General features: G+C 38.0%; 1 protein-coding gene across 5 annotated transcripts in view; it reads left to right on the forward strand.

Annotated features, from left to right (window-relative positions):
- The window catches only part of BIRC6 (baculoviral IAP repeat containing 6), a 177,745-nt gene that overhangs the window by 140,086 nt on the left and 22,928 nt on the right, over positions 1–14,731 (forward strand). For all 5 annotated transcript variants that reach the window (XM_030945315.1, XM_030945316.1, XM_030945314.1 and 2 more), the window contains exon 66: positions 12,967–13,177. In XM_030945315.1, the coding sequence (XP_030801175.1) occupies positions 12,967–13,177 (211 nt within the window). The remainder of the gene's footprint in view (positions 1–12,966; positions 13,178–14,731) is intronic.

The raw sequence follows: 14,731 nt of genomic DNA on the forward strand, positions 1-14,731 counted from the left end.
TTGATTTTTTTCAGCTGGTGGTATATTTTGCAACTGCAAGTACAGAGCATTCCTCAGACTAGCTTGTGATCTCTGGCCCCCCTCACTTGATCATAGTGAATTAAAGTGCCCATTAAATTTTCCAGAAGGAAAGGATTTTCATGGTTAAGATACTCAGGAAATATCAGGTGATAAATAGGAGGGGTAAAGACAAGATTTCAGTGGGGCTTCTCACATCCCATGTTGTTCTTCCTTCTGCTTCTCATCCACGTATTTTTTGGCCTGCTGCCTAAATGCTAGAGTATTTTGCTGTGGAATCAAGAGTGGGGTGGGATTTTGTCTGTCACTTTCTTTTTGTGAGCCTTAAATAACAGAAGTTTTTCCAATTGATGGCTAAGCTTCTGAAAGTGCTTTACAGGACAGTCCTGAAAAGCTAAGTAAACAAGATTTCTTCCTCATCTGAGACCACTGTGGATTTCTGGACCTTTGTGGTTATTGGATAATATCACTGTCTTGAAAGCTTGAGCAACAGACTGCTTATGTATTTGTATCTGCCTGTCAAGGACCTGTAATTTTTTACTATTCCCCCTTGGATCCCTTAGACATAACTCTTCTGGTACTAAGCAGAGATAGATTTTTTTCACAGACCTTTATGCCTTGGACTCCACTGTATTATATGTCTTATGTAGAAGGAAACTAAACCATGTTTGCCTTCCTGCCTCCTGCAGATGAGTTTTCTTTCAGAAATACTGTTAGATGCTGATCCTTGATACAAGGATGTACAGAAGTGAACAAATCATACATGAGATGCAGCTGGTGTTTGTTTCATTCCTAAGATTGGTTTCTGTATGATTACCTTTAATTATTCACTTGAGAAATGAAAGGCCTGGGTCATCGCCTTCAAAAGTGTCTGGGTTTGGCCATGAGGATTCAGTGAAATCCCTCTGCCAATAGACTGTCACCATCTTGTTTGTGTTTAATTTTGGGAAAACAGTGCAGGCCACTGCCCTGATTGTTTCAAGGCACAATGCAGTGAAGCTTAGTGTGGAGGGAACCTATCCTTAGGCTTTCTTGGGCCATTTATCTCATTGCTAAGGCTCAGGAGTGTTTCACCCAGGAGTTCCCTTTTTCCCTTCATCGATTGGAAGCCAACACTGATAGCTGTATGCCTGCTCATAGGGGAAGCATGGGAGTCTATAAATAATGGATTGGTTTCCCCTCTGAGGGTAATTGGTAAAGGTGTTCAGCCAGCCCTTTAAAATTGGAGATACCACACTGCATCTTTCAAATTTTCCAGAATAAATATTACCAGTCCTACCATTTTTTCTTATTTTACTTTAGTTAGACAGTACATCTCAAGTGGTTTCATAAAGACTTGGTAATTATGGTTGGGAATATGAGTGGTGGATGTATGAAATAGATTGCTGTGCAGTGCCACATGCTACAAACATTCACAGATTTTACTAGAGGCATTAAGAATTAATTGTAAAAATTATGCCTCATTACCAACAGGCTCAGTCTTTTTTGAAAAGAGAGTATGACTTCAAAGAAGAATGTGACACCACACTACATGTCCTATAGTTTCTATATAGCAGAAATGTCCAATGTGCTTTCTTCCTTTTTTTTAACTCTTGTGCTTTCCTGGTAAGATACAGTAAACACTAACAGGACACAAATGTTTTAAGGTACACAAGAGACCTCTGAAAGAACTGTAAGTAACACATTTTCAGTTTTTTGTGTCCATTTAACTGGTTTTTCCAAGTAGTGGCAGCACAATTAAATAAGGTGCTAAAAATTTCCTGACTAAAGAAATCTCTAACAATCCCTTTCTGTTCATGTGCAGAGCAGATTGCCAGGGGTTGTCCTAGACGTTTTTGCTTTGCTTTTCCTAAGAGCAAGCTCACTGTATTTTCAGGGAAGAGTTTTGTCAGCTGGGCTTTGTGTCTCAATATACACTTGAAGAACTTACTGAGGTGAGGACTGGCTTTCATTATCAGCAGTTATCAAAATCTTACTTATTTAGTCAAGTGATAGGTTTTCTTTTCCTGGACAGTAACAACCTTATTTGTCATTTGTTTATTTTGTGTTCTTTTTTCCTCTCATGTTTTTGAAAATAAAACATTGTAAGTATCCTGTACTTCCATATTGTTATGCAGAAACTTCCCACTTGGAGTATTTCCTTTCTTACTGTCCTCTGAGGGTATTCTTAGTTCTGAGTACAAATCCAAGGAAATGGATCCCAGTGGTTGAAGGCAGTAATCTATGGCAAATTATTCCAACACAAATTATAGTTTTTTATGATGGGATTTGTATCTTCTTGTCCTCTCCAAAGGACATCAAGGTAACGCAGCTTATTAACGAAAGAATATTGTATTTCCTTTTGAGTTATTTTTTGTTGCTCTGCTGTAGCATAATGGAGGGTGGTCCATTTTAATAAGTGGTGCAGGAACTTGCATGAGGTTGCAGGAAAGTGAAAATTTTCCTATTCCAGAAGTCTTAGAGATTATTCTTCCTATCATATATTAAATTGGTTGATATATTTACCACATAAGAGCTACCTAAGGCACTTTGAATATGCAGTAATTACAAAGGGTTACCTTTCATTTAACTTGGACACAAGGAAGCTGTAACTTTTCAGCATGCTCTTTGTGTGTTTACTGAAAACCCATCTTAGTATTTAAAGAACCAACTATTGTCTGAAAAATACACAGGAGTGATAAAAGTTCTGTTTTGCATAGGCACAGTGGCTCTGCTATCTTGGCTAAGTGAAATAATTAAATATTGAATGCAGAATGACTTAAACAGTCTCCTTTCTATCCCCTGAGGACATGATCTTGTAGGTGTGCTCACACATACCGGAAAAATAAGGAACAGCAATTGCACATCCATTCATTCCAGTAACAGTCTTGGTATCCTCAGCTGACAGAGCAGAAGACCCAAATCTTGGCCTTTTTCCATCTGCTGAAGTAATAGTTTAAAAACACTCCACAACTCCATTATCTAATTTTGAATTTCTGCATCTATTTCTGCAGCATGTGCCGTGAAATGGCAGGTTTCCATCTTATTTCCGATTCCTATCTTATTCTAAAATACTAGTGACTGTTTTATGGCCTGGAAGAGGTAATGCTCAGACTGAGGACCATTTCAAGGTGGCTGCTTGCCCACTCCTCTGCCAAAAATAGTGAAATCACTATTCCCTTCTCCATTGCAGGGATGAAGAAAGCCAGTGTAACTTTTATAAAAAAATCCTGATCCACGTTCTAAGGGTAGTGATACCTTTCTTTTCATCTCTGTGTAGTGTGCACACTTAGAACACTTAAGATGACATGATAAGCAAGCCCCCACCTCCTTACCTATTTTGAACTTATTTTTATTTTTTTTAAGAAAGGGTTTGTCTGCAGAGTATTTAAATCTTGTATTTTTCTCTGCAGGAAATATTTATCTTATTTTTCTAAGTGGAAGATGAATTTGACACTTCTAGCTTACCTTTATTATTAGATTTATTTTAGTACATTGACCTCAAATAGAAATCATTGGTCCTCTCTATCTTACTAAATGCCATAGTGGGTTGTATTAGCAATAAGTTTTTTGTCATCCCTTAACCAGGCAAACAACTTACTCTCATGCTGTCTCTGAATGCCTGTCTTTATATGTGTCTTTCTTCACATTTTTCATATGTTTTTAAAATTATTTTTTCTTTTATTTATGCCTTTCTCTATATTGTTCTTTGTTTGTTAATATAGAACATTCCTGGAGCATTGATACTTCCAACAGCACCAATTGTTTTCTAGATTTCAATGCAAACATGATTTGGTTAGAGCTTTATGCTTTACCTGGGTTCCTCCATATTTTCTTGTTTTCAAGAACTGGTAATGGGAAAATCCAGCTTTCTTTCAGAGGAGAGATTATTAAAAGTTGTGATGGGGTTGGATCCCATGGCAGTTTGTGCTTACTCTTCAGTACTTTGCTCACAGGCTTTCTACACTGATGCCTACTAGGCCATTCCTAAAATCAAACAACCAATGAATACACAATTTTGCATTTTTATATTTCATTAGTTATTGTTGCTCGATGATGTATTCTCAAGCCCCATATAAGATTGCTCTGTAGACTCCAAGAAGAATCTCTCCATTACCTGACCACCCTTTCAGGTTTGTTTGGAGTTCTGTTTAATGGCACAGAGTGATCCCTGGTGGATTCCATTATGAGGGACTGGTGTGCAGCATTAAATAGTAATATCTCCAAAACTGGGAATCATGCATGGCTTTAATAGTCACTTATTCTTTAAAAGCTCAATTTGGTTTTCTTGTATTTTGTACTGTTTTGGTTTCTTTTTCCCATCCTTTCACATGCAGGAAATTGTGTCTTGTTTATTGAACTGTACATATTGGCCTAATGAAATAATGCCTTGCACTTTTTCTGGCAAAGGGTTTTTTCTGGATTCATGGATACATGTGTGAAAAGTGTTTTTTGACTTGACTTGTAAACAGAACTTTCCTGAAAATACTCAATTCCACCAAAATCAAATGTTCTTTAAAAAATAAGCAAGTCAGGAATGGTTAAGAGCACTAGTTTGGAGTGCTCATTAGTACACTACGGATGACTGACTGACTTCCCTGAGCGGTGCCTTTTGCCTAATTGAGCACATTTCCTTTCCTCTTGCAGTTACACTTTTTTTTCCCAAGTTTCCTAGAACACACAGTAATAGCAATGCCAAGACAGACCAAGGTTGTTAGGCTGCCGATTTATCACCAATAGTGGACAATAAGAGGGAGAATCTAGAGATGGGGCTGCCATGCAGATGCTGCTTTGGTATTGCTAGTATGTTGCCAAGGGTGGTGTCCCCTCATTTATTAGCCCTTGATGGCCTGTTCTTACATCAATTTACCCAATTACTTTTGAACTTGTGACAATATTTACTACCCTGACATTTAGTGCTAAGCTTTTCCAGACCTTAAAAGTGATGTATTGTGTAGTGTATGTTCTTATACAAATGGCATTATTTCTTCTAATGGTGTGCCCGTTCCTTTGAACATATTGATCAGTCCAATTCTACGCACTTTTTTTAGCACTCATAATTTAAAAGCAATGTCTTTATGATACCCTTCATTAGTCACTGAGGCTGCAATGTCTTTATTTCATTTTAGATAGTGCAGCAGCTCATTCTGTACCTTGTGTTGTTTAGTCACCCTTCTCTCTCTTTTTCAGATCTGTCCCATCTCTTTGATAAAAGGGGGAAATGCACATGGTGTTGAAGTGATACTAATGATTGAATGCAGCCTCAGTAATTAATTTATAATTTATTATCAGCTTTTCTAACATTTGACCTGATTTTTTTGACTGCTAATGGTCTCAGTGCTGACATCAGAAGGACAAAATTTAAGTTGTGTCTGAACAATAAGAGTAATAACTTGGAGCATGACACTGTACCCATTAAATCCAGAGGCCCACCCTTCCTGTATTGTTTTTCTGCTCTGATGTGGGCTTTGTGACTCACGGCCTGAAAGAGTGCTTAACCCCTTTGTCCTGCTTCATCATTCAAGAGACAAATCTCTCCTGATGCCATCTTTCCTAGTACTGAAAACAATACTGTGAAAATGCTAGTGTTATTGCTATTTTAAAATAAGTGAAGAAAAAGTCCAGCTAATTAAATTACTACAAGATGACAATATTTGGAAAGCTTTTTCTTTTATTTTTACTCAAAGGCTAATGCTTTCTTAGAGATCTGATTTTGAACTACTCTGTGGGCAATCTCTTTTTCTATCAAAGCAGGGCAGAGCACAGCGTGTTAATTAGGCCTATTATAAAAGAGGCTTGCCCTGGGTTGATTGTGAAACAGAAAATCAAGAGGCAGCAGAGCATGACATATTTGGAACTGACACTATTGCCTGCAGCAGGGACTGCATTCATACATCATATGTTTGCAAAGATGCAGCAAATGGGGGCTGAAGAACGGCTCCAGTTTTAAAATATTTAGCAAAAGGGTGTGTGGCCCTGTTGGAAAGACAGAGTGCCTCACTCATGCTTGGCAGTATCTGTGGCCACAAGACTCTGTCTTCTGAAAGTGTTAATTAAAAATACAAAATTAGTGCTTCCTTTGTGTGGTTTGCTTTTTGGTTTTTTTTTTTTTTTTTTGAACAGTAGTGTTCATAGCAGCTGAGAGCCTTTAATATAATAATGAGATCCTGAAGTCTTTAATTGGATCATGGCTATAGGTGAATAACATACTGAGGCATCAAAAAAAAAAGTCCTCCCTAATTACTAAGCATGTTTTAGAAATGGTGTAAAATTGACAACTTTTGGATCTTACTTTTAATTTATTTGGATGTTAAAAAGCATGAAATAAAAAAGAAAAATGTAGTGCCAGGCAAACGTGGTGCTGTAGTCATGGTCTTAACATTAGTCTTAAACTTTGGTAAGTTGCAGGGTATTTTACTGTGAGCTTCTTAAGCTGATGATGCCATGTCTTTTAAACTTTATGACTATGAAAGAAAAAATAGGTCACTCAGAATACATGGGTATTTTCTTGGGGTTTTTGCAGGGGAGGCTTGGATACACTGTAGTAAATTTTGAGCGTTTGTGCATGATGTGAACAAAACAGTTTTATAATATAGTTACTCCACAAAACTCATGGTTATCTTTCGCATTGCTTAAAACTGAGGCAGGATTAGATGGCTACTTCAGGATGAGTATGTAACAAAACACACTCATCTTCTCAGGAAGATAAAACATCTTACTGAAACAGATCCAAAACAAAATAAGAAATGAGATTTGGAGGCGTCTCTTGGGTCACTGGAAACTTTATCCCATGCAAGAAGGAGACGTCCCTTATATTTCTGGGGTTTCCGTATGGGTTCTCTCCTGAACACATTTTTCTTTTCAGCTACTTCCTTTTAATTCATCTTTCATTATCATCTCTCTCATATTTGCAGTGGTAGATCTCTTTGAGAAAAGAAATAAAAGGACTGTAGTTTTGGAAGAGTTTACAGTTTCTGCTGTGACTGCCAGCATGACCTTCTTTCCTTCAACAAAGGCAGAGCATTAGTCATGTGTCTTGGTCCAAAGTAAAACAGGATTGTACAGAAGAAAAATACTTCTGTGGGCCTCTAAAATGACTGAAATTCACTAAGTCCTTAAATAATGAGTGCAGAAAATGAGAAGTTACATACAGGAGATAGATTGAGAGTATATATAGACAGCTTTTGTCAGCACAGAAGGAAGGAGGGTCTGCATCTGGAACAGTCATAGCTGTAAAACTGGTAAAGCCGTTGATTTTTTATTTTTCCTCAAGGGGCTGTTTGGGGGCTTTTTTTTACACCAAGTTTATAGGCTGCTTTGGGGTAGGAATTACTAATACAGTCACAGTGGGGAAGACCTTGACAGTAGATGCAAGTAAATAAGAACTTTTCATCATTTTCTTACAAATTATTCTTCTGTATTTGTCTCTTTAATTTGCTGTAAAGTGTGAAGATTTTTTTTATATAATAGATACACTTTATTAATAGTTTGCTTCATTTTAGAATAAATGTGCATGTTCATTGTGATGTTTTAAATATACTTTGCAATTGAAATAATCTTTTTCATAGCCAGTTAAGTTGAACTGAGGATGTTAAATCAATTGCAAAAAAATTTATTGCTGTTCAGTACTGCCTATTTAATGGGCCATTAGGCCTGGCTATTCATTGTTTGAGTATTGTATAATATTAAAAGAAAGCAAAGGAGTATTAGACTCAGTTGGGTCATTATCTTGCTACAGATATATATGAAATTTAAGGTGATACCTTGATCCTGTGAAACTGCCTGCCCTCATATGCTTTTTTTCATCATATTAAGGTTGTAACTGGGTATGGCTAGTCTTAGATATTTGTAAGAAATAGATCTATATTAGTAATGAACAAATAGATTTGTAGAAAGCAATTGAAATGTTCTGAAATCACACCTGATCTTTAAATGTTAATCAATTGCTTCCCAGGAATAAGCTGGCATAGGTTAAAGGTTCTCAAAAATGCTTTAACATCCCATGATGTTTAGGCATGTGAAAGACTGCAGTTTCCAAAAGACAGAATGCTCAGTAGTTTGTGGAACTCAAGAATTCTTAACAAAACTTTGGTCATACTCCTTTTCCTTCTACCCAAATCAGACTCATTGTTACTAGCATAGAAGGGAGATTTAGTTTAATGAAATCTCAAGTTTTTTACCTATTTAGCCTTCATTCAGCATCTTTCTAAGTTGCAAATATTGTGGCAAGAGACTAGCTGAATTTTCCTAAACCATGAGATGCTTTCCAGACGTTTGTCACCCCTACCTATCTTAGCAAATGGCACTGACCTTGCTGAGGTTTCTGCTTTTCACAAGTACAACAGAATAAATTTAGACCTGAGGTACTTTTTTTAATGTGAATTGTGAGCAAATATGTATGCTGTCTGTTGCCCCTGAACTTCCTTGCTAATTATCAGGGACAGTAAGACACTGACCCATTTTTTTGATATGTCCATTCATAATTGCTTAATTAATAAAACAAGGTTAATAGAATAAAAATGCTACTGTTAACAGTTATGTGTGGTACCACTGGTATTCCAGCCTTTAAGAGCGCTGCTGTCATCATCTGGCCACCGGCCCATGGTGCTGTTGCCCTGCTGTTCTCTGTCACCTCCTGCCCTGCTCTGTCACCCTGGGCTGTCCCAGCTGCCTGCAGGCCCCGGTGAGGGGCCATGGTGGTGTCCTACAGCTGCCTGCTCCTGCTCCAGGTTCAGCTGCAGTTTTTAGCCTGTGCTCTGCTGGTTGAGCTGGTTAAGTGCTGATGTAGACTCAGTGCAGTTTGAGAATCCCATGGCAGGCTCTGGGGAAGCAGCTTGGGTCAGGTGGTGCAGAAGCCAGTTCCCAGCTCTGGAACACCACCTTGTCACCAGGCAGACAAGGAAACAGGATAAAACAGCAGGATAAAACCTGAGTGCAAATCCCTGCCTTGAGTATAGAAATGAAATAATTTAATCTTTTCTTTTGATGTAAGTATGTGTCATACAGTAATCATCTGAAGAAGTGCTCAGGAAACCCAGCAGAAGTTCACGTGGGCTCTCTGGGGCAGCAGTTCTGTTTGAGAGTCAACAAGGGGGAGCTTCTGTGGTGCTGGGACCTGAACGTTCCTCAGCACTTCACTGACCCACAGAATCAGGGAGCACCAACAGCACAAAAATGGACAGATGTGAGAGACAGCACAGCTGGTGGGAGCCTGATAGCCAGGACACTCTGAGTGTACTCAGTGTGGGAGACTGAGAGCCCCAAATGGAGCTCTGGGTAAAAGGTATCTGTCATGATCTGGTAACTGTTTTGTCCTTGGGATAACAGAGACTCCTGGATAAATATCCATCTGTCATTTTTACAAAGCCAAGAATGTTAATCTCCCATTTTCATTCTTAGGAATGCTGTGTATTTGCAGTTTGGTGTGCTTACATGCATGCCCATATAAATCAAATGCTGTTGGAGCCTTCTTACACAACTGAAGTACCCATATAAAAGGATTCTGACATATTAAATATGTCCTAATAGTACTCAAATTATAGGTCTGGTATAAGCAAAAGTATTTGTTTCTGTTTCATGGTGGTGTTAGATTTTTTTTTCTTATAAGAAAAGCTATCATATTTAATTCAGGTAAAGTGTTATGATACACCTTCATTGCTCAATTGAGTCAAACAAAAAAAGCTGGATATGTTCCCAAGAGAGGGCATACTTTGAAGAATACAGTGGTTTACTTTTAACACATGTTCTTCACTGAAGTTTATATTTGCTTGAAATTCAAATTGTTGGCATCTTAGTTGGCCAGTTACCTGTATGTGAGGACAGTAGTACAAAGGTTGCATTGCTTTTATTTGATGGAGATAGGCATTTTAATTTGCAAGTTTGTATTTTATGTTTTAATTCATGTTTGTAGTATTTCAATTCAGTTCCCTTGAAGGACCTTGTTACAGGATCAATTTTTTTTTATTATAAACCTGTGTAATTTCTATTTATATTTCTGAAATAATAATGATATCTGAAGGAAAACTCTGATTCAGAAATCCTGACTAAGTGTGCTGCAAACACTAAAAGTGGCGAGGACGGTGATGGAGTGTGAGTGGCACAGCCTGAACTGAAGTTCTACTTGGATGTGTTAAACCTCTCTCAGTCCAGAAAATTGCTGTTGGGACATCTGTAGCTGCAGCTGGTCACACCAGAAAGAGGTGGACAGGTTAGCAAAGAGTAGATCTGGGCCAAGCGTGTAATTTACAAAAGAATATCCTGTTGTCCTAGTGGCTTAAATGTAGTGTCTTAAAAATGACACAGAGCTCAAACAAACTGCTCAAGTCTTTTTCACCTCTTTCAGAAAGCAGAGCTGTATTTGAACTGGGCATACACTGTAATCAGTTTGGCATTCTTTCAACTGAAAGCAGGCACAAGGAGTAGGTGAACTGCCAGATAAAGATAACAAACAGTAATTTGACAATTCTGGGTTCTTTCCAGCAAGTTTTTCTGATATTTATCTAGGTATCTAGTCTTGATGAACATTTTGGGGCTTTATATTGGGGATGGAAGGGAGTTGAGGCGTTTTGGGCAGAAAAATACACTTGCATGAGTCACAATTCTTATTAAATATAATAAAGGAGTAAAATAGCATAAAACACATAATGGTACCCAAAATTGAGTTTCACAGAATCTGACATTAAGGTAAAAGAAATTAGTAGTTGTTCCCTGAAAGGTTGTTTAAATTGAAGCCAAGTGAATGCGTTTCATTTGTTTCACATGGGAACTATTGCAAAGCAGTGCAAGTGAGTTGGATCTGCTAAAACCAGGAATCTCCCCCATCTCTCTGGAAAACATTCCCACTTGAAAGTTATGTCGGTTCAGTTCCCTTCATGATGGTAATTTTGAACTTAACTATCCATTTAGCAAAGGAGAGGGCAAGCCAGCATTGAAGGATTTGGAATTATGTATTCTGGTCTCATGAAAATTTCATGGTTAAGATAAATAAATAAAAGGCTTCCAGAGTGAAATACTGTGGTTATCTAAGAGGTCACATCTCTCCCTCATTCACCATCCTCATAATAAACAGCTATTGATTAAATTGAGGAGCCACTTGGTCTTTAGCACTACAGGTGGGATGTGGTTTCTGGCCAGGGCTATGGTAGGATATATTTTATGCTCGCCCTTTTTTCACCACCCTCCTTTTATTTTTTTTTTTTTTTTTTTTTTTTTTTTTTTTTTTTTTGGTTTTTGGTTTTTTTGGGTGTTTTTTTGTTTTTTTTTTTGGGTTTTTTTTGGTGTGTGTGTGGTTTTGGGTTTTTTTTTTAAATCCACACATCATCAGATCTGTATTTGTTTATTTTTACATATTGTGGGGGTTTTTTGTGGGCAATCATTCTTCACTAGCAACGGAGCATAAAAAATGTAGGCATATATATATATCAAAATATATATGTAAAGGTAAGAATCAGCAGGGAATTAAAACTGGTTTTCTTAATGCCAGTGTTTAAATTCAGTTTGCTTTAGATATATGGGATATTTTGACATGGGTTTTTTTAGAGCCGTGACACCAGGCCTGGCAGATTAATATTTTGTTTTGGTAAATTTTCTTCCTATTCAATAGCACTTCACCCAGTTAAGAGTTTTTGCCTTTGTAATAGATTCAAAAGACAAATAGCAAGCTATTGATCAAAGAACTCCTGGCAGAGATAAATCCAGCCTTAAACCTGCATAAACTGGCTTGTTGAATTTAGCTTGGCTATTTATACTGTCCCATCCTGCTGTATTTAGAGCTAAGGGTTTGGTGACAGGAGTTGAAAGTCTGTGATCTGCTTTAGCTTGGAGGATGAGATGTGCTAAATGAAACATTAAAGAGTTCTTCTGTGCTTTGTTCTGTCCTAATGCAAGTTGTCAGGGGCTTTTTGTTGTCTGGCATTTTTTGCTGGAAAAAGAATAAATTTATTTTATCATAAACTCAGTCATTTGTGAATACTTTAAACTGGAGCAAATATTTTCTGCAGTTAGGTTAAAAATAGCATGTCCTAGGGGCAGAGGAAGCAGCTGTGTTAAAGTATCTGCCTATTGCTACATTTTCAGGATTTGTATTAATGATACAAAGTCAGTTGAAATGACATCCATTACATATTTGTCCAAACAAGTGGAGAAGAAAAATAAACAATGTGGTGCTAGGGAATCCATTAGAATTGTGTATCTCTGCCTGTCTTTCCTAATCAGAGGAGCTGATATCTATATTGTACCCACAGTTTCTTCTGTAACACTTATATATCACACTGAAAAGCACTAAGACAGTGAGGTTTGTCTGCCTAATATATGTTCTTACTCATCTTTACTGTTTTGTGGTTTATATATATGCAGATAAAATTTGCACACTCTGCAGGATACATAATGGTTTTTAAAGCAATCCTTTTTTCATGAAAAGAAGCAAAACTGGACTTGTACAGAGTGGATAACTTCATTCATTTAAGAACCATAAATATTTTTGCAATAATGCAGAGAAATTTTCCCAAAGGAGAAGATGACTGTAAATAAATGGGTGATGTGAAAGTCTTTATACGTGCTTATGCTGTTAGATTCAGCAGATGCTACTCTGCTACGCCATAGGTTACAATTTTTTCTCCAGAGATTTTTGTTTACTGTTACTGTCAGCATACAGTTTGAGCCAGGACTGTATATTAAGGTACTAGAAATTATTATAGCATGTGGTAATCCTGTTCCTTACCTTGTTAGCACTTTTGTCCTCTTGTGTCTTTTGTTAACCTTTGTTTTCCAGGTATCTTGTAAGTTTCTTTCTGTACAGGTCCATTACAACACAAATTAAAAATGACGATTACAAAATACTGTATTTTATCATTACATTTCATTAGTATTTTAATAATTACTAAAATATGGCTTTTCTATTTGAAACACCCATTCTAGGAGTGAGAGGGCCTGCAGTGTTAGTAATTTTGGTAAACGGCTTGTCTCTTGCAGTTTTGGATATGGCTCGCCACGTTCCCCTGTACCGAGCTCTGCTGGAGCTGCTCCGTGCTATTGCCTCTTGCACATCCATGGTGCCGTTACTGCTTCCTCTGTCGGGAGAAAGCAGCGAAGAGGAGGAAGAGCAGTTGGAGTCCCAGGCTTCTGTTGGGACCTTGTTGGCTAAAATGAAGACCTGTGTAGATACCTACACCAACAGACTGAGGTAAGCACTTGTATCAGCCCTGCCCTTCCTTTAAACTGTACTGTGTGGTTGTTCTTTAGGAGTGGTACTCCCCACTTTAGTGCTCCCACTGGGACACTCCAAACCATGCTGCCCCTTGCTGGCTCCTACCTGTCCCCTCCCCCTGTGGTGGGCTGGAGAGGAGAATTGGAGGCACAAAAGGTAAAAAATCATGGGTTGAGATAAGAACAATTTACTGGAAGCAGCAATGAGATAAGAGAACAAACAGCAACAATATTATTAACAGAAGCGTACAAAAGAGAGAGTGATTCACATGCAGAAATGCTCATCATGGAGCTCAACCCAACTGCAGCTATACCACCCTGACCTCTCCCTCCAGCTGGGAACAGGTATTATCCAGCTGCTCCCTCCAGTGTGGAACTGGCACCACCCAACTGCTCCCTCCACCACACTTACTTGACCAGAAGGAACCCCTTCTTCCCAGAGGAGAGTCCCTTTCCCCTGCCCCAACAATGGTCTGAGTGGGGTACAGTAACCTCTGGGTCCTGGCCGTGCCCTCTCCTGGATACTGCAAAAATTAAGCCTGTTCTGGCTGGAACAGGACAAGCTTTTACTTGTTATGATTATAGAAGTGAAAGGAGATTGAATTCTGTATATTTCTCTGAATGGATGTTGCCATCCAGAGTGAGAATATACCATCTGTTTGATCTAGATTTGTATTTGTATGTATCTGTCTGGTTTACTGTACTATATACAGGGATTGGTTTTGGTATGACAGACATAACCTGGTAGATTTGCATACTCTTGTCATTTCATTGGTAACTATCAATGATGCAATGCAAATTTTCATTTCTTTATTTTAATGATTTTCTGTTTCCAGGAATTAGTTGGTTTCTTGATTCTGTTTACTTGCTTCCAATTTAAAGACAGCTTCTTAAGAAATAATAACCTGTCCTTCTCTGCAAAATTTAGCGCTGTCCCTAAGCATATGCTGAAACTTCATAGGAAGAAGGTAAATAAAATGTCAGGAAAAGGTGTGTGGAAAATGTTCTTTCTCCCACTATTAACTCAGAATATTTACCAGTCATTACCCAAGAGACTTTTCAAGAAGGGATCTCATTATTGGGAACTCTTTCTAGTAGCTCCTGATGAACTGGACTTTATCCATCAATTTCTCCAGTCCCTCTTGACTGAGGCTGCAAGTCTTGCTTATCAAGCATGTAAGGTACCTGTAGTGGGATTTTTTATTTTGTTTTGCTAGTGTAGTGCAAAAGAAACAGAACTGGGAAGGATAAAAACCAGTTCTTTTGCTGGATACCCACCTAAAAAAGTCAGCTTTGCCTGCTGGCAATATTATCTACGTATCTCATAGTATATGTAATCTTCTTAAAATAGGAAAGAAACTTGCTTTTGTGTAATCCATTTCCAACACCTGTGTATGTGATTCTCCACCAGAATTGCTGAATGTTTTTTCTTTGCTTATATGGTCATCCATTAGCCTGGGATTTAATGGCCATGGAAACCTCTATCTTCTCATGTCAGTTCCCCAGGCTGAAGCCTAAAAGGTCTCTGTGA

This window comes from Camarhynchus parvulus, chromosome 3, assembly GCF_901933205.1.
Source record: "Camarhynchus parvulus chromosome 3, STF_HiC, whole genome shotgun sequence".
NCBI lineage: Eukaryota > Metazoa > Chordata > Aves > Passeriformes > Thraupidae > Camarhynchus > Camarhynchus parvulus.